Here is a 21,991-nt window from a genome sequence, read left to right as displayed (position 1 = left end):
TTTCTTTTCCGCTGTGTCACAGTTCACCGCAGACAGAGCAAAGATGGCGTCGCTGAGTGACAAATCAGTTTGGGATGAAGTGGAGGATGGAATCGGCGAAGAAGTGTTAAAAATGTCCACAGAGGAGATAGTTCAGCGAACTCGTCTCCTCGACAGCGAGATTAAGATTATGAAAAGCGAAGTGTTGAGAGTGACCCACGAGCTCCAGGCGATGAAAGATAAAATCAAAGAAAACACGGAGAAGATAAAAGTGAACAAAACCCTGCCGTACCTGGTCTCGAATGTGATCGAGCTGTTGGATGTGGACCCCAATGACCAGGAGGAAGACGGAGCCAATGTGGATCTGGACTCCCAGAGGAAAGGAAAGTGCGCCGTCATTAAGACCTCCACTCGACAGACATACTTCCTCCCTGTTATCGGTCTGGTAGACGCAGAGAAGCTGAAGCCCGGGGACCTGGTAGGTGTCAACAAAGACTCCTACCTGATCCTGGAGACCTTACCCACCGAGTACGACTCCAGAGTCAAGGCCATGGAGGTGGATGAGCGCCCCACAGAGCAGTACAGCGACATAGGAGGACTGGACAAGCAGATCCAGGAGCTGGTGGAGGCCATTGTCCTGCCCATGAACCACAAGGAGAAGTTTGAGAACCTGGGTATCCAGCCACCCAAAGGAGTCTTGATGTATGGACCACCTGGCACAGGGAAGACCCTTCTGGCCAGGGCCTGCGCTGCTCAGACCAAAGCCACCTTCTTGAAGCTGGCCGGTCCACAGCTGGTCCAGATGTTCATTGGTGATGGAGCCAAGCTGGTGAGAGATGCCTTTGCCCTGGCCAAAGAAAAAGCCCCATCCATCATCTTCATCGATGAGCTGGACGCCATTGGAACCAAGAGGTTTGACAGTGAGAAGGCAGGAGACAGAGAGGTACAGAGGACCATGCTGGAGCTGCTCAACCAGCTGGATGGATTTCAACCCAACATGCAGGTTAAGGTAAGGATGCTGCCACCGAGGCCTTAACTGATCACGTGAAGTGTTCATAACCATGCTGTGTCTGATTTGTTTATTTACAATGTATACAAAATGCTTATCTTCTTATTCAAATGTGGTAATTAAGACAAGTCAAAGAGAATTCATAAACTAATGGGTGCAACCAAATGCTTACATCGATTAAAAATGAAGAAATAATACAAAAAGGTTGATATTTTAAGCACCTAGACTTAAAAAACATGCATTTACCAGAGCAAACTTTAAAATTTGTTAAGAACAAAGAGAACACATTCTTCACATTCTTGTCAACCTTTTATTTAAATCTTTTTTAAAACTTAAATCAGGGTATGATAGCCTTTTGCAACTACATTCATTGTTCAGATTAAGTTATTTTCTCTGTGACATGAAGAAAAATAAGCATGGAAACTTAAAATAAGAAATATGGTCACACAGGACAGCTAAAAACAATCTTGTAAAGTTTTAAAAGTTGACAGATTTACATTCAGACTATGATCAATCACATTACAAAAGTTTTTAAAAGTTCTCTGTGTGTTTTACCATAATTTTACATCTGTATTTAAAACTAAACATGTTTTTACTTTCTAGGTAATTGCTGCTACAAACAGAGTGGACATCCTGGATCCTGCCCTGCTACGTTCTGGCCGTCTGGACAGAAAGATCGAGTTCCCCATGCCAAATGAAGAGGCCAGAGCCCGCATCATGCAGATCCACTCTCGTAAGATGAACGTCAGTCCTGATGTTAACTACGAGGAGCTCGCTCGCTGCACTGATGACTTCAATGGAGCCCAGTGTAAGGCTGTGTGTGTTGAGGCTGGCATGATCGCGCTGCGCAGAGGGGCCACAGAGCTGAACCATGAAGATTACATGGAGGGAATCCTGGAGGTCCAAGCCAAGAAGAAGGCAAACCTGCAGTACTACGCCTGAGGACACTGCATGTGTCTGTGTTTGTGTGTGAGAGATTCTTTGATTATTCAAACAAAAATGTTAACACTTGTAACAGTTATTTGTTGATTTGGGGTAATAAAATCAAATGTCATAAATGTTGTTTTCCCTCTTCTGTTGTCACTGTTACGCAGAATACATAATGGTATCAATTTAACACTATTAACATAAATGAGAGCAAAATAATGAGAATATCTTGCAATATAATGCACTCCAGTACACCACCAACTATGAATTCATTAATAAATATCAAGTAGATTTATCGCCTCTAAGCATGTCAATGAAGCTGAAAATTTAAATGATTTGCAAAAGCATAATTATTGGCAGAGCAGTAGTGGATTAAAGTATGCGTACGCCTCTGTTGGACCAGTCCAGTGTAGATTTAGTAAAATGTCAGTTTCTTATGGAAGCCTTTTTAAAACTAGTTACCAACAGAAGGCACGGAGCCTAGCAGGTTATTAAAGTGATTCATTTTAGACATGATAATCCTCCTTCACTGCACGTTTTGACTTGACAGATAATAAGGTTTGCATTGAAATGGGCTGAATTCGCCAGCTTTAACTCATAAATACAAGAACTTGTCTATTTTTTTGATCATTTTTAATTGATTTAATATGCAGAGGGGAATTCTCATTTAAAAAGAGTGATAGTATTGGATCTACTGTGGAGAACGAAGAGAAATCATTAACTTTATATAGTTATTACATGTCATCCTGAAAAGGCGAGGGAAAAAGGAGAAAATAGATGTAGTCTATACCTACCCCCTTTGTAAAGTGATTTAAGATATCTTTGATAATGCTGCTCAACTTAAGATGAAATGACTGATTGATAAATGTCTATAATCCATCAAAGCAGGAATCAGTGTACATCATAGATTCACCATGAAGCTAAAACATGATAGAAAACTTCAGAAGAAGGGGAAAAATATCAAGGTAGATGCTTATTTTCTTTCATTTAGATAGATAGCTAAATGGATACTTTATTAATCCTGAGAGAAATTCAAGGTCAGATTTTTACATTTTAAAATAAAACAGAAATTCTTTACTTTTTGCCCTCAACATTCCTTTAATTTGCTGTGAGACATACATTGTTTTCCTTCAGCTATTACCAACACAATCAATACATTGCACTATGGATGTGATACACAGCTTTGTTTTTTCCAGTAACTTAGCAGGTATAGGTCATTTAACCATTGAGCTTATTCACAAGACTTAACCCCTGAGTTTTTATGTTGTAATGAAACTCACAAATGATGTGCCTACCTTTGCTTATTTCAACCACAGCTACTGTCCTCAGATCAAACATTTCATTATCAGCAAATATATTCCAATCAGTGCCAATATGAACTTAATAGGTTTGAGCTTTAATTGACTGTTCACATTACTCTTATCATTAACACGTAGTAAAGCATCACAGCTGACCAGATTATGGTTGTTGCATTCCAGTGCAAAATGTACTCGATAGATCAGCATTATTTTACTGTAATATACAATCAGTACTGAAATGTAAGAAAGATTGTAAGATGACTTGATAGTGAAAATAAATAGTGCTCTTTTGTCCTTAAATTAAATCAGCACTTTGAAAGAAAAACATCTGAAAATAATGAGACTTATGGTTGTGACTTTCCTTAGGTTTATTTTTTTACTTGTTTTGCAAATATAAATATATTTTTTAAATTCAAAACACTTGACACTTGTCTGTTTCATTAAGGTGTGACTAAACTCAGTTGATAAAGGGTTGCTTTACAACTAATTTAATGCAAAAAGTGTAGGCATAATAAGGCGATGCTCTGGTTTCAACCATCTTGGTCAATTTAATCCTTAAATGTATTAATTGATCATTTCTATATTGCCCTAGGTTTTTTCTGTATGCTTTCATTTCTTGCAAGAGAGAAACTTTCAATGCTGACTGAAATTATTATGTTCACTCTAAACATCTGAGTGGTGTTTCTTTAATCTGTCAAAAAAGTAAACCCTGAGAAAAGGAAAAAGAAACTTTCAACTGATTGCTTTTCCACATTGAGCCTGAAATATACTGTATATGAGAACATATAAATTAACACAAAAAATAAACACAGCAGGATTATTTAGCTTGTCTCAAAGCTGAGTTTTAAGACCTATGTATTAAAACAAAGCAGTCATTCTGATTGACACAATGCTTTTCACCGTAACATGCATCTTGCATTGAATATAAACAGTTGTCTAGGATATAATTAACAGTTTAAAGGGAAAAGTCATACGTTTTTAATAAATATTTCTGTCATATCTGAATTTCCTTGTATTTCTGGGGAGAATCATACTTTAAAGGTTTCTTACATTTAGTGAAACTTTGATTAACCAAAAAAGCATGACAGGGACAATCTTGCTTTTTTGCACAAAAATGCTTTAAAAACCTCACAGACTACAGCACTGTTGGCAACACAATAAACAACGTGAGCTTATGAGGAAAGGATTCAAAAACAAGGAGACAGTTATTTTTAATTCCTTACATTTATTAAGAATGTAAAAAGAACAGCAGAGCATGTATTCTCCAAAAAAATAATGGAAATCCCAACAGAGGAAGAGTATAGTCAAAGTGCTGTGAAGAGTTTCTTGGCCCTTTAAACAGAACTGCTGATCTAAATCAAATTTTTAATCACAACCAGGTTGTAATTAAAGAAGAAATGTAAGAGCATACACTTTGAAAAGGTGTAAAATCTGACTGATGTTAACAGTGAGTGGATTTCAAAAATTGACTATCAGCTTTGCTGTTTAAGAGTCCACTAGAAACAACTGCTGCATCAACACTCTTACTATAACAAACTTGATGTTAAAGGGCAACATAAACAGGGTGAAAGTGGAAAGCAATGAGAAAAGAGGACAGCAGAGAAAGGGGAAGATTTCCCTCCTCAGTCCTTCCTCAGAGGTATTGTCTGCTCGTCGATGCCTTCCTTTGTGATGACGCAGATCCGAAGTGCATCCCCAGTGTAAACGTCTCTCTCTGCGGCAGAGATAAAGACGTCTTTGACCAGCTGAACCGCCTTGTCCTTAGTCAGAGGAACCTGCTGCACACCCTCCATGTTTTTGAAACCAATCTATGAGGAAGATGAGAAGCACATAAATGAAGCATCAAAAACCCAACCAGGGCATCATGTTGCCTGACAATCTAGAAATATACACATGGAAGAAATAAGTCAGTATGCAGTGTTTCATTTACCTGGTTGTCTAGTAGTGGCTGTAGCATGGCACTTGCTGATCCTCCAGCCTTATAGGTGTCTCTCTGGTAGGATCCAACAGGGTCAAAGCTGTACACTGCTCCCTTGCCTACAATCAAACAAATGAAACATACAAACAGGAGTTACAGAATCCAGTCATGGCAAAGAAACAATGGTACAATGAAACCAATATAAGGAACAACTCAAAAAACATTACATCCAAATTGCAATCACCAAATCCATGACACATGGACAAAACTACGTCAGTGACTGTTTACATACAATACTATTGTACATAACATCAGGGCATCTTGACACAATAGTACTGACCCTCTTCATCAAGTCCACCGATGATGTTGTAGACGTAGTAGGGGAAGAACCGCCTTCCATACAGGATAGTTGACAACATAGCTGCGATGGCTCCGCTCGTCATTGTCTTGTTGTTTGAGTGTTTGTACATCTGAAAGATGAACAGAAACATTAGTTCGTAGGATCAGTAATAAATAACAACCCGTAAAACAAAGAGGCTGTCATTACACAAAAACTATTATAAGAATATGCAACAATGCTTTTTTTTTATTTAAATCTGTAAGAGATGATTAAAAATACATAGTAAATGCATCTAGAGGAGTCACACTACAGCTTCGAGTCAGCTGTTGTAGACCAGTATAATCAGCTAAGTACAAGCAAGGGCAGGTCTATGAGCAGAGTCAGCAGTGTTATTCTGAGGGCTAGAGAAAATAGAGAGTGAAACTTTATAAACTGCTGCACTGCCCCACCTTTAGCCTGGCATCGATGATCTTTGTCAGAGTCAGGCAGTCCCCGTGGAAACCACTGCAGCCGATGACAGTTGTGTCTGTCCTGTTATGGGAAAGAGAAGCACATGGAAGACTATTTTAAAACTGTTTTGTGGTGTTTCTCCATAAAAAATATTCCTACAGAGATTCAAAAAAGATACTGATGTGGACGACTTATTCAATCAACTATTTTCAGAAGACTTGAGATCCCTTATTTTGGACATGTCCCCACACTGGGTCTTTTCACACAATTGCTACAGATATTTGGCATCATATTGAAATACAATTTTCATTTTCTTTTGGCATCTTTCCTTAACTCACCTTCAACACCAATCAAATCGACATTATCGCACAATTCTGTTACAAAAAAAATTATATATCCATACACCCAAACTTTTAAAATAGTTAAGTACCATTTCTTAAAAAGGAATTTAAAGTTCCTTCATTTGGATATTGTCTTTTGAAAAAAGAGTGTCTTTTGAAAAAAGACAAGTAATATCTGCCAAAGGAAGCATCAGTGCTCTTGCTTAGACGTTTAACTGCTCGCCACGGCAAAAAAAAATCAGCATCCAAACAATGAAACCTGCTGTTTACCTCCTTTACATCGTGGCAGTGACAGTGCACACTTACAGCTTGTAGCATTTGGGTGAGTCTCGGCTGTGGATTGAGTATCCTTCACTCAGCCTGGTGTCAGAAGCTACGATGGCAAAGTCTTCTCCGGCAACAGCTAGTACTGTCCTAAAACAAAATACAGCAGAAGTATTAAATTGTCCTTTAAACAGCTTACTAGAGAGTCAAATGTGCTGTGGCCCCGACACTTGCAAACGGAAGCTATGCTACTGATCCGAAAATGAAACTTTCTTAACAGATTAATTTTCATTAAAATATGTTTGTTGGTGGAAATTAGCAATTTATAATTCACTATGGTCGTTCTCCTTCATAGTTTTTGAAACTCTAGTCGTATCGCATACCCGTTCTTAACTTTATCTTTGTGATGTTTGCTAAACTGGTTAGCTAACCCAGTCCAATTACCCGTACGCGTTAGCTAGCATGCTAACTAGGCAGCAGTTGGCACCGTAATCACACTCACCCTCCGTTGAAAGCGTATGGAGAGAATCGGTGCTCTACCGGACCGGTATAATGATACTCTTTCATCTTTCCGGGATCTCCAACAGTATGAGCGGAAAGCATTTTACCTAAAAAGAAAACGGAGTTCAAGCTGCAATTCGGTAAAGTCGCTGTATCACTGCAATATGGCAGCCTCTTCTTTTACTCATTAGAGCCGCGCTTCCAGCTGTAGTCTGCACAAGGGCGCCCCCGCTGGTTGTTTGATGTATAAAAGAACAAACATACCGGTAAGCTATCTGCACGGTCATTATAGTAAGGTACAAATACTAAATCAAACAAAAAATTACTAGTAACAAAAAAACTAAAATCAACAAAATAACTTAAACTAGCAAAATAATTAAAAACTAACAAAATAACTAAAACAACCTGATTACTAAAGCTAACATAAATTATGTTGAAGATTATCTTTGTTAACCTAAATTAACTGAATAACTAAAACTAACATGCCAAAATCTTTTTAGTGAACTGAAACTGAAATGAACACCAGGTCTACAAAAAAAAAAGAAAACACACAAAAAAAGAAAACATAACTTACTAAAATTAAATAAAGTTAGATATAAAATATCCTTAGTTGTATTTGACACCAGCATACCGTGGTTTGTGATTCGTCTCTCAAGATGTTTTACATTTAAGATGAGCTTGTTCATTACAGAACATAAGGCTCTTTCTTTAAATAATCTAACTTTTTATCCCCAAACTTGGGGCCCCTGGAACACTGACATGTAGACTTCTGCAGGAGAGGCATTAAGTTTATGTGCACGAGTCAATAGCATGTATTTACATGTTCTTCAACAAATCTCCAATAATAATATCTACTTTCGTTTCTAGTATAAAAGTAAATTGAGCCATCATATCTTTCTCCTGTCATCCAAGTCTGATGAGTGTAATATTGCCTGATTTGGTCAAGATTTCACACAATGGTTACTTGTAGGTCTTGCATTGTAGTAAAAATTAAATAAATACATTAAAAATTGAAGAGTAGTCTTTTTGGAAATAGTTTTAAAATCAAATGATGTAAACCAAGGTTATTGTAGTTAACTAAAACTAAGCTTTAAAAAAAATAAATCAGCGCTAAGAAAATCAAAATTCAATTAAATAAAATTAGCGACAAAATTTCCTTTGTTTTAGTGTTTAACTGCAGCCTACTGACAAACATGTACACCCAAGTGTAAAATGGCCTGATTTGCTTGAAGACCTCACACAATCGTTAATTTTAGGTTTTGGGTTAAATTTAAACATCAAATTTGAATAATGAAATCAAAAGAGTAGCCTCTTTGAATGTGTTATTTTAAACTGTGTGATTATACAAAATCAGCAGAAAAAAACAAAAACTAAACTTAAATTTTAAACAAAAGTACAAACTAAATAAAAATCGAAAACTAATGAAAAATCAAAAACTATTATAACCTTGATGTTTACTTTATTTGGCCCTTTGGGGTCTCAATCATGATAAGCACCACATGATGCAGGAAAAATAACACAAACTAATTTTCAAAAATGAAAAAAGAAAAAAAAAGCATTTTTTTCCCAAATATATACTTGATTAAACTGAAAAACTAGCATTTAAAATAAAATCAAAACCACACTGAAAGTGAAAACAAAAAGGCAAAAAAACAAAACAAACAAACAAACAAAAAAATCATGAAACATCCCAAACTAATACAACTGTGGTTATCTGGTAATTTTTCCCACTAATGTAGAGATCACTACTTTAACAGGGAAAAACAGAGTCTAATAAACAAATAAAAAGTAAAGCAGTTATAGGACAGAATTTAGTCTCACTCATTTATTCTGGATCTTTAAATTATACTTTTATTTATCTTGTTCAGTACATTTTAGTTTCTTTTCATTTACAATTGATTTATTGATTGTGTTGGAACAGTACAGCATTTATAGTTGTGTTTATTAATGACATGAATAAATCAAAAATGTTTTGTAGAAGATAACTTCAGTGTCTAATATTTTACTAATGCCTCAGTAAAGCTTTCATGGCCAATAACATAATTTTTTAAGCTTTTATAGGTGACAAGTACTGTCATTACCAATGCTTTACTTATGCTTTACTAATGCTTTAAAGGTGTAGATTTTACCAAGTGTGACAAATTTGTATTGCTATCTTGTTTTTTATTCACCTTTTTTACTGCTTTTTAAAGTCATGTTCAATTAAGGGTTTCCTTTTCATTCTTGAGTGCACCTGTCATTTTGCCTTTCAAGATTTGATCCGTGTTGTGTACTCAATGTAAAGTTTATCTACCTACGTGTACAAATAAAGTCACTGTAACTACACTAAACAGATTGTTCGCCATGAACAAATGTACTCTGTTGTTTCCATCCATTCATCTTGCACTGCCTTTTCTGGTTTGGAGCTTTGTTGGAAAATGTAATTAGTTACACAGGGTACTTGATTTTTGTTTAGAAGCAGTAGTGCTCTGTTGCAAGTTCAGAGAAATTTGCTCAAATCTATGGCCCTCAAATCAAAAAGCATTAAAATCACCAATGGCTTAAAAAATAATCATAATAGAAATGGTACAATACCCTACATTGTTTATTTTTGGTAGATGTTTTGTGAAACTCATGATAAAGCTAACTCTAACCAGTAAGATCAGGTTTAAAATATAGGTTTTAATATTATTACTACTGACACATAAGGACTATGCATTTATTTCATCTGCCTTGGGATTTCATACATTGAACACATCAAATCATGAATAGATGAGTTTTATTCCAGTAGCTTTCATAAAAAAATAATTGAAACAACATTCCTTAAACAAATATTATTCAAATAACCTGCATACTGAAAGAAAATACAAAATCGACAAACTTAAGTTACAAAAATGATGAAAAACTTTCAAACTGACAGCAAAAGCACCGCCTGACTAATAAGAGCTGACTGATTTTAAATTGTAATGTATCACAGAGTGGTAACCTTTAATTATCATTAATATTAAAGGGTGGACAACAAATTTATAACATTAAACAGTGAAATATCTTTTCCACTTCTGTGAACATAAATACCTGATGACTGCTGTCTACCACAGTCAGTTTCTATTCATTACAAAGGATCACTAGCACCATGTCGTCATTTAAGACTGCTCTTCGCTGGCTCATTAAATACATTTGAATTAAAAACAACAACTTTACTTACGAGATTCAAAAAACATTCAAAAATGTTTAAAAGGTTCTTACTTGAATACAGTACGCTCTTGGTAACATTGATTGTTTCAGTAGTTGTGGATCAAAAGCACCATTAGTCTAAATAGATCCATTCTCAGACAAACAGCTTATCACTGCAGATATGAAACAGAAACAAGACTCAGTTTAAAGAAAGAGGGATGCACCAGAGCTGTTAGTGGTCACCAGAGGAAGTTCATTTAGACACATTTTCATTTACAGCATAGCTGTCAACATTACGTATGTACGCTGTTGTAAAGTCAGTCTATTGTCAGTAGTTGCTATGCTTAATATGATGTCTCATTTGGATGGATGACATAAAATCTTTCTTAAAGATTTCACAAAAGAATTCAGTGCATCTCCATGGACTTCGATTCAAGTTTTTTAAAGTTTGTTTTCACAATTAACAAGTAAAGATCTTATGTTTGAAATCTTTGTATTTGAAGGACTACACACTTATTTTTGGATCACTTAAAAATGAAACTTCTGAAAATAACTGGACAGAGGGCAGTGCATTGGTATGCAATTTGGTCAGGGCACAGTGGTATATGACAAAGCTGGTTATTTTTTAGCTGATTTAGGTTTCTTGGGTGTTTTGGCTCCTCCCTTCTTCTTGGGTGTGTTAAAATCAGTATCACAAACTTCACACACCCACAGGCCTAAGGAAACAGAAAGACTGAATTAATACCAGACATACTTCTTATTGATTGCTCTCTGAGCAACAGAGCAATCACAGATACAGCACAGATATCTGTGAGGACAATAGTTCCAAAATACTGTCAATAACCATTTTAGATATGCAAAATTATAAACACAGATAAAAATCAAAAAAATTTACTGCCTCATTTGAACGAAATCCTGGGCAGCCAATACCGAACTGTTATTTCTATCAACCAAAAATCGCAAAATTTCTTTACCAAACATTGCCTACGTATTTGTGTGATGTAAAAATTGTTCTCTCTTTCCCCTGCATTAGCTTTTGTCTAGGAATAAACAGTGCCTATGAAAAATATTCATATCCACTCACATCCTTGGATGTTTTACCTTTAAATATATACCTCAGTTACGGTCAATTAAATTATTTTTTTTTAACGAAAAAATGACAAAAAAAAAACCCTCTTTAGTGTCAAAGTTAAAAGATATTTCTACAAAGTAAAGTCAATTAGCTGCTGTTCAATCAGCTGCTGAAGCTTGTAACTCCTTCAGAGTAGTCATAGGTGTCTTGGTGGACTCTCTCACTAGTCTCCTTCTTGCTCGGTCACTCAGTTTATGAGGACGGCCTGACCTAGGCAGATTTACACATGTGCCATATTCCTTCAATTTCCAAATTTAACTGAACCCTACGGGATGTTCAGGGCCTTGGATTTGTTTTTTCTTATCCATTCCCTGACTTATACATTTCAATAACCTTTTCTCTGAGTTGCTTGGAGTGTTCTTTTGTCTTCATGGTGTAATGGTAGCCAGGAATACTGTCTTTATCTGTCTGTGTCTTTATACTACAATCGCTTGAGACACATTCACTGCACTAAAGTGATCCCCATTTCACTAACTGTGACACTACTAGCACCAACTAGGTGGACCTCTATTGAATTAGGTCAGCCACTTAAAAGGGGTTAACATTTATGTTATCACTTGTTTTACATTACATATTTTATTCAATTGTCATTACTTTGGAGAAATCTGTTTTCACTGACATTAAAGAGTTTTTCAGTATTTTGTTTTTCCACAAAAGCTAAATCATATTGACCATGATTGATTTTTTTTTAAATCAGTAAAATGGTAAAACATCCAAGGGAGTGGATTTGTCTGTCTACTTTTCATAGACAGTAAATGAGGATTTAAGATTTTAAAAAGAACAACCACATATTCAATATAACTGAATGACTGAAAACAAAATAGTTGGGTGTAAAAGTCTTGCTTCGTTTTGTATAATGTTGCTGTCTATTCACAGAGTGAGATGCTGTTCAAAACAGCCATGTTTGCTTTTGTATTTGTGATAACTATCCAGTGTGCTCTTCAATTGTTTCCTTCTACTCACCAGTAGGTATGGAGTCCATGCCCACGCAGAATGTGTGGTACCCTCGGTCACATTTGTCGCAGAACATCATCTCGTCCTCATGGTGGGGCTGTTGGCACACGGTGCACGTCTTGCACTCCATACACTGCCAGCGATATGTCTGGATCACACGGACCAGCTCCTCGCTCATGTCCAGGCAGGATGGGTGGCCTGATGTTTTTAGACAGAAAGACACATTTTCAGAACCATACAAGTGAATGAGACACTTAGCAGACTATCTGAGAAATATCGTTTTTTTTTTTTTTTTAACATGAATTTACGATTACGGGACTTTTTTTTTTTTTTTTACTTTTTTCCCCATATTGCTATAACTGTGTGGTTTATAAACATTATACAACCTTCTCAGAAAGAACTGCACAAACAATTTATAACTTATTCTTAAAAGAGCTTCTAAAATCTCTTGAGAAAAAACGTGGTTCACCAATGTTAAAACACGGCTTTTAAACCTACAGTACAAACTGTTTTAAGTATAAACTGATTTTCACAGAATGGGCTACAGTTGATACAACGGAAAACTGAACATGTATTTATTTACTTTAACAATGACTCATTAATTACAATTAAAAACTCAATCAGATCTTAATATAATGCATTATGATGTTTATCTTGAAAGAGATCTTTGGTCACTGTTCACATTAGTAAAAATCTATTCTGAGAAGGCTTTTTTAATCAACCTGAAGTAAAGATCTGTTTAATTGTGCGCTTAACCAAAAACAGCGAAGAGTCCTTTAAATGTAAACAGTATAAACTTACCGCTGTTATCGCACTGGGAGCAGTGAATGAGAGCCTCCGGCTTGCCCTTCTTGTTGGCCTCTTTACCCTTCTGGCAAATGCCACATATAGCATTGGGAATGACCTTAGGCTGCAAGGGCAGAATAATGCTATAAAACCACAATTTTCCTGTAGTCATGGACAATCAAGTAGGTCAACACAAGTTTAATGACTGGAGAACAAAAACAAAATATGCTTGGAAAAAGGCCAGTTTGTTTGATTAACACACTTTAGACAAAGATGATGTGCAACTAAGTTTAATTCTTTATGATGCTGAACCTACTAGCTTGTGTGTTCCTATGGGCTGATCAGGGGCTTGTATGGCATGGAGACACCCAGACTACTGGGCTTCCGAGTACTTGGAAGTCTTGAAGAAGTCTTCACTTTAAACTACAGCAGTACACAAATTACAAACAAGTAAATGAATCTGTTGATGTTTACTGTGTTTATGGGTGGCACACTTAATTCAATGATAGAAGGATCTTGTAAAAAAATCATAGGAACCTTGTGGCGCTTATCATACAAGAGGTAAATGCTATTTTATCTGGATAAGGACATCTAAAGAGTTGTTCCATTTCAGACATCTTGAAGTTGAACACAGAGAGTACAGAACAAGAGCAGAAGGATCAGAAGGGTTAGGGACATTTAAATCAGGATGTCACCAGACATTAAACACAAACATCTATAAAGCAAGGCAAATTTTAAAACAGAGAAGACTGTGCCGACTTAAATTTGAACTGCAGAGGCCTTTAAACACTTAAGAAATAAAACAGAGGTATTGAGCATAGAAAAGATGCACATAAGAAGAGATGGCTTAGAGCAGTCCTTAAAGGGATACTTTAACATTTTGGCAAATTTGCCCATTGCCATAATCCCTATAGTCTTAGTAATAGGTTCGTTACCTTAAGTTGTCCGTGCAACCTGTTTTTAGATTGGCGCTGCTGGGTTCGGAGCTGCTGTGCCAACTCAATGGAGACAGACGGTATTTTTGGCTTTCCCTCATCAAACTCATCAAATACACAATCCAACAACTCCAAAATGCTCTCATGGACAAGTTGTGACCTGCACATTCACCACACTATGAAATAATAATGTATAATTATGTTACATTACGACACATGAAGCAAATACTCAGAACTATTTCTTGAGTGAACCACTGGGCGGAGTGATACGGTGCAGCAGTCATGTATGGAGTGTAGTTCCGGCTTTGCATTTAACTTTAAAACATCTCCGTCTCGTAATGTTCCATGGTTATTTCATAGTGTGGTGAATGTACAGGTCATGACTTGTCCACAAGAGCATTTTGGAGTTGTTGGATTGTGTATTTGATGAGTTTGATGGGGAAAAGCCAAAAATACCGTCTGTCTCCATTGAGTTGGTACAGCAGCTCCGAACTCAACAGCGTCGATCTAAAAACAGCTTGCACGGACAACTAACGGTAACGAACCTATTACTAAGACTATAGGGATTATGGCAATGGGCAGATTTGCCAAAAATGTTAAAGTATCCCTTTAAAGAATCCCTGGCATTAAAATCTTTACTTTGCAAGAAAATGCAGTTTTTCTTGTATGTTGGTGGGATTGTCACCGATTGCTGTTGAATTCATAAACCATCCAGTTACTTAAAAGCATAAACTTTGTGACATCCTTCATTAAAATGCCCCCTGAAGAGATGAAAGCAGGTCAGGCTAAGCTTAACAGCCATGGGTACAAAACTATGGTTACAAAGTCAGGACATGGTTTGGTGACAGTGAAAACTGCAGACTAGAGACAGAGAAGGGGACTAATCTAATAACACAGCAGCAGAAGATGGAAATAAGGAAAAAAAGAGGAGTTGGATGCAACTATACTGGACTTAAAGAAACAAAATGTATTTCATCAGTATTTTTAATTATAAAGGCAATGTGAAAATCTTTAAAGTAGCAGCCTTGCAGCTACTGTGAAGAGATACAACTTTTAAAATGCATGCCACATGAAATGTTCCCAGTCACTGCTTAATGTCTGCAGTGCACAGTTCAAACATCTCCTGATAAAACTAATTTTGAATCAGTTTCATTTAAATGTTTCTGATAAATACTTAATTATGGGAAATGAGGCAAAAATTTACACAGAATAGGCATTTCAGGCGTGTTTGCTTTCATATGAGCAGATAGCTTCAGTATAAAGCTCCCAGCATGTTGTAAAGTTAACACACAGAGCTAAACACAGACACACTCTTATCAATACACTGATTCCACAGATTAAAAACCAGTGAATCAAAATTTTTCTTATCTATTAACTGATTTGTTTTTCATGTGTCTGCTAAAAATGTTAGACTGTTAGCATTAAAATTTCCCTACTTGCCTGGTCCGAATGCATATTATTTGGTGAAACTGAAGCGGTCCCTGACTTGCGGTGTGTACCAGTAATCAGAGCCAACAAAGGAAATACATTTGAGAAATTTACAAAAAAGAAAAAGAAAGAAACTTTCTGAGGACAAAACACTACACAGTCTCATGTAGATTAATGGTAGATCACAGGTTTAACATGTATGGAGCATGAAACATGAATCACAGTATGAAAATGTACCTCAGTATACGCAATTAGTCAATGTAATTTCAATGTTGTTGTTCATAATTATCTTTTATTCATGAGCTGTTTATAAAATCGCACATCACTCATCATGAGGTCAACATGAACCACTGCACACACTCTCCATGGTGGCCAGAGCAGAGTAACGTTAATCAGCTGTCACATGTGGTGACTAATGGAGAGACATGGTACAAATCAGTAAACTTTTCTCTACTGGGAATTTCTATAAAAGGGACAAATATGTCAACTTAAATGGGGGAGTGGCACAACAGATACAAAATGATGGATTACACTTGGAGACAAGCTAAAAAGCTTTTAATTCTCTGTGTACTTTTGTTCTCATTGCAAAATGTTGCTATAAAGAGGTATTATGGTACATACTTAATATAAAGTACTGTACCAGCATGCAATCTCTGCAGAATAGTCTGATTAAAAAAACATGTTTAAAAGGTTTGTATCTTAATTGAGTTAAACTTAGCCACACTTAACTGTTAGCTATTTTTAACAGACTCTCAAAAGGACCATGCCCACACCACAAAGCTGAGCTGAACTCAACTGGACTAATCCAGGAGCATCATGCTTTCATATACCAACATTTTAACATGTTGGGATATATTTGCTTAAATGTTGAGTGTTGGTGAAATCAAAGAGAAAACAAGGGAAGATATGGTTTAATTTCTTCCATCAACACTTGTTCAAAAAATTGATGGCATCTCATTAAAATCGCTCCAAGAGACAAGCCAATGGCTGTGTCCTTAAGACAGGAAGATGTTATGAAGCTCAAAACTCAGGCATACGCATACTGAGACCACTTCTCAGCTCAGCTCAGCAACAGTGTGACCAAGGTCAACAAGTCCTCTGCTCATAAACTACAGCCTCATGTCAAACAGCTGTCTGATACTTCTTAACAGATTAACAGTACATCAACATGGTGTATAAACAAAGAATATCTTGATAGAACAGACTTCAAACATAAGGGTTAAATGCACCCACACTCCAGATATAAATGTTAAACCTCTTTAGTGTTTACTACTTTTTAAAGCAACCACAGACTCTTTGTGGTTTATATTTTCTATATCAATATAACAAGAAGACTTCTCTTTCAAAAATGAAAACTAGCAGCAAAAAACATCCACTTACTTGTCTCAGGTATACATTTTGTTGACAAGTGAGGACAGACAAGAGGTATATTGAAGACATTCAAAATTAATTTCAAAAAATCTTTTCAAGTTCAAATTTGTCTTCACTGACAACACAAAAAGTGAAAGTGCTGTGAAAAAGAAATAACCGATCTGTTCCTTTAAAAAGTTCTTATTGCTCACAGTCTGGTATGAAGAGGGGGGAAAAAGCCACGTGGAAATCATAAAAACAAAAACTGAAGACAGTCCCGCTGTGTAAATTTCTAAGCGTGTTTTGTCCCAGCTTAAAAAAGCTGACAAACTGTAGAAGCCGGAGAACAAAGTGAAGAAAGCTAGGGAGGGGTGGCGGGATGGATGGAGTAAGGGAGTGGTAGTAGTAGAAAGAGGAGGAGGGGTAGAAAAGTGCTGCTGCTGTTGTTGGAGAAGAGTTCAGTTGGTTTTGTCCTCTACCTTGTACCCTGGAGTGGATTTGTGGGAGGCAGAATGGCGGCTGCTGTCTTTTCCCGGTGTCCTGTCTTTGGCCTTGGACTTGCTACCTGGTCCACTTCCTCCCTCCTGACTCTCCACGTCTGATGTGTTGCCAGAAGAACTGTCCTGGAGAGAAACAATAGTTTAACATATTTTAATGTCAAGGTCTACAATTATTTTGGGATGCTTGAATGATTTGACATTGTCTTACAGATGAGTTTTTGTTCTTTTTGTCCTCCTTCCCATCCTCTGCATCATCAGAATCAGGCTCTGAGTCCAGAGCTGGGAGCTCTGGATCCAGTGGAGGCTCAAACAGAGCGGTGTTCAATGGCAAGTATCGTAGCTCATTTGGGGAGTACCTGGCATGAAGGGCACAATTATGCATCAGGAGTAAAACTCAGCATGACAAAACAGATGGTAAAAAGCCCAATTATATTTTGTTATAGATGTATTATTTTCATGTAATTTAATGAATACAAGAAAAACATATTGTAAGAGAAAGATTAAGTACTTTTTGTAGTAGTCTTGGAATTGTCCAGGTATGAGGGCCACAGGGTAGGGCCCTGTCCTTGTTAACTCTGGAGCCAGCACTTTGAACCTGCCCTGAGGTACCTGGATAATCTGAAACAAAATAAATGGCCTGTTCTTACTGCTGCTCATTTAGATTAACTTTCCATTCTAACCTGAATCATAACACTCCTAAAGTTAATTAGGCCATCTGTTTCCTCAGGTTTGACTTACATGTGTCTGGAGGTCAAAGTACGCTCTCCTTTCTTCCATACGTTCTCTGTTGAAGTTACTGTTGAACTCCGCAGCTTTTTTAGCTGCTTTCTTTATGTACTCAGGAACCTTACTGGCCTCCACCTTCTGAGGATTCTGCTGATTCATTTGCTATGAAACAACAGAAAAACACTTAAGTAAGTCATGGATTTCCATTAAATACATGAGTTTAAAAAACAAATAAAAAATAACCACAAGTTAAAGGATATTACTTCTGTAAGTACACTTACAGAATACTCTTTGGCTATTCTCTGTCGCTCTCTCTCCTGCAGTATGACTGAATATTCAGAGTGTTTGACAGGATACTCCTTTATCATCAGATCTATCACCTCGTCACTCCGCAGAGCTGTCAGACCTGGGTACATTCAACAAAAAAAAAACACACTCAAAACAAAGTAAGGACCAATAAAAAATTTGATGTAGTGCAGCATTTTTAAAACAGATTCATTATTGTATGTTTGACTCTTACCCAGAGTACACTGCGTCTCAGTTATGACATTCTGTTCACGCAAGTAAAGCTTCTCTTTATGGGACAAGTCTCTTCTCTCCATATCTACAGAGTAATAAAAGAAACAATGATATTGGCCAAAGAAAAGCTTCATTTGTCACATCAGATTACTCAGAAAAAAGAGCACTTCTAAATCTTTTAATGATCTACTGTAATAATAGTATTGCAGTCTTACCAGGGTATTTCCTCTTGAAGGACGTGACACCAAGATACTCGCTGACTTGCTCCTGCAGCATGTAGTACTCTCCTGTGTCATCTGGAGGCCACTTGTACTCCGTCAGGTTCTCTGCCGGGAAATATGTTGGGCTGGAAGGAGGAAGGAAAAAAACACATAAAAGACGTGTCCTCTGTGGCTTTTCTAGCCTTTAGGGGTTATCAAAACTGCTTTTTAGAAAAAAGAAAGCAAAGATACCCAAGCTCTTGACTGAAGGTGTCACAGCTTCGAGAACTGTCCCCTGAACCCATTCGCCTTCTCTTGGGAGGCTGGCTGCCATCGTTGGAGACTTCTTCAATAACATCTTCCTGCAAAGCAAAAGAAAAATACAATTTTACTTTATTTTCCATGATGATGAATTTTATGTCAGCAAATTCCACCAGAAGAGGAAAGAAGGTCTGCAGAATAGGAAGCTCCCATTTCAAATTTGACAAGTCTGAGGACTCGATACGTCACTTCAAGTCTGAGGAAGAGCATGTTGACTCGATACGTCACTTCAAGTCTGATAAAGAGCATGTTAACTCGATATGTAACTTCAAGTCTGATAAAGAGCATGTTAACTCGATACGTCACTTCAAGTCTGATGAAGAGCGTGTTCACTCAATACGTCACTTCAAGTCTGATGAAGAGCATGTTCACTCAATACGTCACTTTAAGTCTGAGGAAGAACATGTTGACTCGAAACTTAACTTCTACTCTGAGGTAAAGCATGTTGATTTGAAACGTCTTTTCAAGTCTGAAGTGCATATTTGCTCAAAAAATTTTCTTGTTGGTCATAAAAAATACATATTTGAAATGAGATCTTACTGGTGTGCAGACCGTCTTTCCTCTCTCTACGGTATTTTCTTTGGATCCAGCATCCATTTAGTGATGAGTATGGGTCTGACTGAACTTTTCTAGCAAATTCCACATAGCATTTAAAAAGTTGGCTTTAAGATGACTGATACCAAAAACTGACTATTATACTAGTAACCCCTTTCATTTAATCAGGCCCTCCTTATAACTGGATAAGCTACTGTGCTGTTGTTTAGTGGGCTCTGTAATATCCAACACCTGGTCCAATATTTATCCCACCAAGAGGACAAATTCAAAGGCATTATTTAATGCCCCAGCATAATCTTAATGTGTGATTTAAGTCAATATTTCCTCGCTAACAACAGTCCCCTAGAGCCACAAGAACAAGAATCCCAACAACCACAAACTAAAGTGAACACATATAGCCAGAAATAATAAACAAAAGTTGCACTGTATGACATCTAAAAGGAGACTGAAATAGTTTAACACTTTACATCAGTCTACTCGGCTAACTACAAAAAAAAACAAAAACAAAAATAGGTTTAAGCTTTAACCAAATGTGAGGAGGAATGTCCGAAATGACGTTAGGGTCGTACAAATAAATAACACAAGCTCAGCGGTTTGCATTCAGAGTTGGTTGGCAAACTTGTGGCAGGGAAAGGTAAAGCTAACTTTTCAATGTCAGCACATTGGTAGTTGAATTTACGTTCGTTCCCTTGTTCGTAATAATAAAAGCTAAGTGTTAATGAGCACACATCAGAAAAGGCCAGTCACATCTACCGTTGAGCGCACGTCAAAAACAAAGACTGCTCGGGTCGCTGCTTGATGTCTTTCATAGACGGAGATAGCCGTTTGGTAGCTAACTAGCCGTTAGCCGTGCTCACAGAGAATCGGAGCTACCCGTGCACAGTAAAATGGTGTTTGTGAATTTATATGATGGTGAATATTACCTTTATAGATTGTGCTCCGGGAGTTGCTGGATTGCTATCGCAGTGCGGTCTAATAGGTAGCAAAGTAGCCATATTACGCTAAAATCAACCTGCAATTACGTTAGACAGGCGCTTCGTTTTCTTCTTTGTGTAAGGTTTTTGTGACTGATTGTCATACGATAAGGCACGCAGTCGCCACCTTCTGGTCTGGAAATAATTTCCAAATCTACAGTGCATCCAGAAAGTATTCAGACCCCCCCTTTGCTTTTTCAATTTTGTTAAGCGGCAGCGAGATGTCACAATAAAACAATAATATTGTCATCATCAGTACCTCATAATGGCAAAGGGAAAACAGAATTTTAGATGTCTTTTAACAACTTTATTAAGACAGGGCTCTCAAGTTTTGATCTCTGGTCAGAGTGAGATTTGTGCTGGCTGGGGTGTGTGTGTGTGGGTGTGTGTGTGTGTGTGTACTCACACTAGGTTATGGCAGCGCCGGAGGCTAATTTACAATTAACTAAATCTAACTAAATAATTATTTTGATTAAATTTAACAATTTAAATGTGTACATCCAACACAATTATTGTTTTTCTTTTTATTGTCAGATTTGTTGTATCCATTTAAATTGTTTTGAATTGAACAGCTTTTTTTCACTCTTTTTCCTCCCATTGTGGGCATGCCCGGGGTACAAAATTAATACAGGCCCAAACATTTTCATTAAAAAATATGGTCTACAGGCTGCTATAGGGACGAAATTGACTAGGCTATACAATGAATTTCAATGGCCTTTAGGCCTCTGTTCAACTGTTGAGTCCAGTGTAAGCCACGTATGCAGGGCCGCCCCTGGCCAATGTGAGGCCCTAAGCAGACCCTGATATGAGGCCCCCAAATACCCCAACCCACGCACAAACCCACCATCTCGGTCTGTGGAAATTGCAATTTAGCCTGAGTTAGTTGAATATAAAAGGGGCCATTCCTAGTTGTAACTGAGTCATCATCAAGGATAGCAACCAAAAACTACCACAGGCCTGTGTCTTTCAGCAAAAATAACTTTCTACTGAAAAAAGTCACAAAAATGATCATTGCTTTCAGTGATCATATTCCTTGTTGCAATAATAAAGATAATACTTTTAATGTCTATCTGACATTTTAAGAGTTATTTTCATCATAACATTAATCCCACATTTTTTTTAGCTCTGTTTTATTAGGGTTCTTACCTCAGAATTAAACTAGCATATACCAGTGATCTTGCCCCCCTCATCCCCCCTGGCCATGTAAAGTTCTTGTTTGGGCAACATTGTCTATACATTACCTCGATCGTATTTATCATACAAACATTGGACTGATGTGCAGAGAGAGAGAGAAGAAAACAAACGCTTAAAGGGAGGCCCCGATGATGTTGAGACATTCCACTGCATATATAGTGGTGTAAGTTGGTGGATGTCACACAAAAAATTTTCATGTGTGAGAAATCCCAGGTGTGGCAGGTGAGAGTGTGAAAA

The 21,991-nt window shown here is 37.1% G+C and overlaps 3 protein-coding genes across 3 annotated transcripts; 1 reads left to right on the top strand and 2 right to left on the bottom strand.

The window, feature by feature from the left end:
* The first annotated feature begins 9 nt into the window (after positions 1 to 9).
* On the top strand, positions 10 to 2,046 carry psmc3 (proteasome 26S subunit, ATPase 3). The gene is made up of 2 exons (XM_041785887.1): positions 10 to 988; positions 1,592 to 2,046. The coding sequence occupies exons 1-2, from the start codon at positions 44 to 46 to the stop codon at positions 1,928 to 1,930; spliced, it is 1,284 nt and encodes a 427-aa protein (XP_041641821.1). The 5' UTR covers positions 10 to 43; the 3' UTR covers positions 1,931 to 2,046.
* Positions 2,047 to 4,418: 2,372 nt separating this feature from the next.
* On the bottom strand, positions 4,419 to 7,224 carry psmb1 (proteasome 20S subunit beta 1). The gene is made up of 6 exons (XM_041788178.1): positions 7,029 to 7,224; positions 6,569 to 6,676; positions 5,921 to 6,002; positions 5,472 to 5,601; positions 5,144 to 5,250; positions 4,419 to 5,021 (listed from the first exon to the last, which is right to left on the bottom strand). The coding sequence occupies exons 1-6, from the start codon at positions 7,127 to 7,129 to the stop codon at positions 4,836 to 4,838; spliced, it is 714 nt and encodes a 237-aa protein (XP_041644112.1). The 5' UTR covers positions 7,130 to 7,224; the 3' UTR covers positions 4,419 to 4,835.
* Positions 7,225 to 8,948: 1,724 nt separating this feature from the next.
* On the bottom strand, positions 8,949 to 20,639 carry phf10 (PHD finger protein 10). Its single transcript, XM_041792384.1, has 12 exons — positions 20,510 to 20,639; positions 18,963 to 19,072; positions 18,726 to 18,856; positions 18,512 to 18,595; positions 18,273 to 18,397; positions 18,004 to 18,153; positions 17,774 to 17,883; positions 17,474 to 17,621; positions 17,245 to 17,388; positions 13,068 to 13,176; positions 12,276 to 12,464; positions 8,949 to 10,896 (listed from the first exon to the last, which is right to left on the bottom strand). Exons 1-12 carry the CDS (start codon positions 20,579 to 20,581, stop codon positions 10,799 to 10,801), a joined length of 1,470 nt encoding a protein of 489 aa, XP_041648318.1. The 5' UTR covers positions 20,582 to 20,639; the 3' UTR covers positions 8,949 to 10,798.
* Between the last annotated feature and the right edge of the window lie 1,352 nt (positions 20,640 to 21,991).

The sequence above is a fragment of the Cheilinus undulatus genome, linkage group 1 (assembly GCF_018320785.1).
Source record: "Cheilinus undulatus linkage group 1, ASM1832078v1, whole genome shotgun sequence".
Lineage (NCBI taxonomy): Eukaryota > Metazoa > Chordata > Actinopteri > Labriformes > Labridae > Cheilinus > Cheilinus undulatus.
The sequence above is the reverse complement of the archived record's forward strand: the minus strand, read 5'-3'. Positions and strand labels throughout refer to the sequence as shown.

Bases quoted from the DNA above. Each gene is read 5' to 3' on its own strand.
- psmc3 (XM_041785887.1), top strand. From the start codon at position 44: ATGGCGTCGCTGAGTGACAAATCAGTTTGGGATGAAGTGGAGGATGGA. The intron at 989-1,591 runs GTAAGGATGCTG...TTTACTTTCTAG, and splicing joins AACCCAACATGCAGGTTAAG to GTAATTGCTGCTACAAACAG.
- psmb1 (XM_041788178.1), bottom strand. From the start codon at position 7,129: ATGCTTTCCGCTCATACTGTTGGAGATCCCGGAAAGATGAAAGAGTAT. The intron at 5,251-5,471 runs GTCAGTACTATT...GTTTGATTGTAG, and splicing joins CGGTGGACTTGATGAAGAGG to GCAAGGGAGCAGTGTACAGC. The intron at 5,022-5,143 runs GTAAATGAAACA...TCTTCCTCATAG, and splicing joins AGCCACTACTAGACAACCAG to ATTGGTTTCAAAAACATGGA.
- phf10 (XM_041792384.1), bottom strand. From the start codon at position 20,581: ATGGCTACTTTGCTACCTATTAGACCGCACTGCGATAGCAATCCAGCA. The intron at 19,073-20,509 runs GTAATATTCACC...TTTGCTTTGCAG, and splicing joins CCGGAGCACAATCTATAAAG to GAAGATGTTATTGAAGAAGT. The intron at 17,884-18,003 runs GTAAGTCAAACC...ATTTTGTTTCAG, and splicing joins ACTTTGACCTCCAGACACAT to ATTATCCAGGTACCTCAGGG.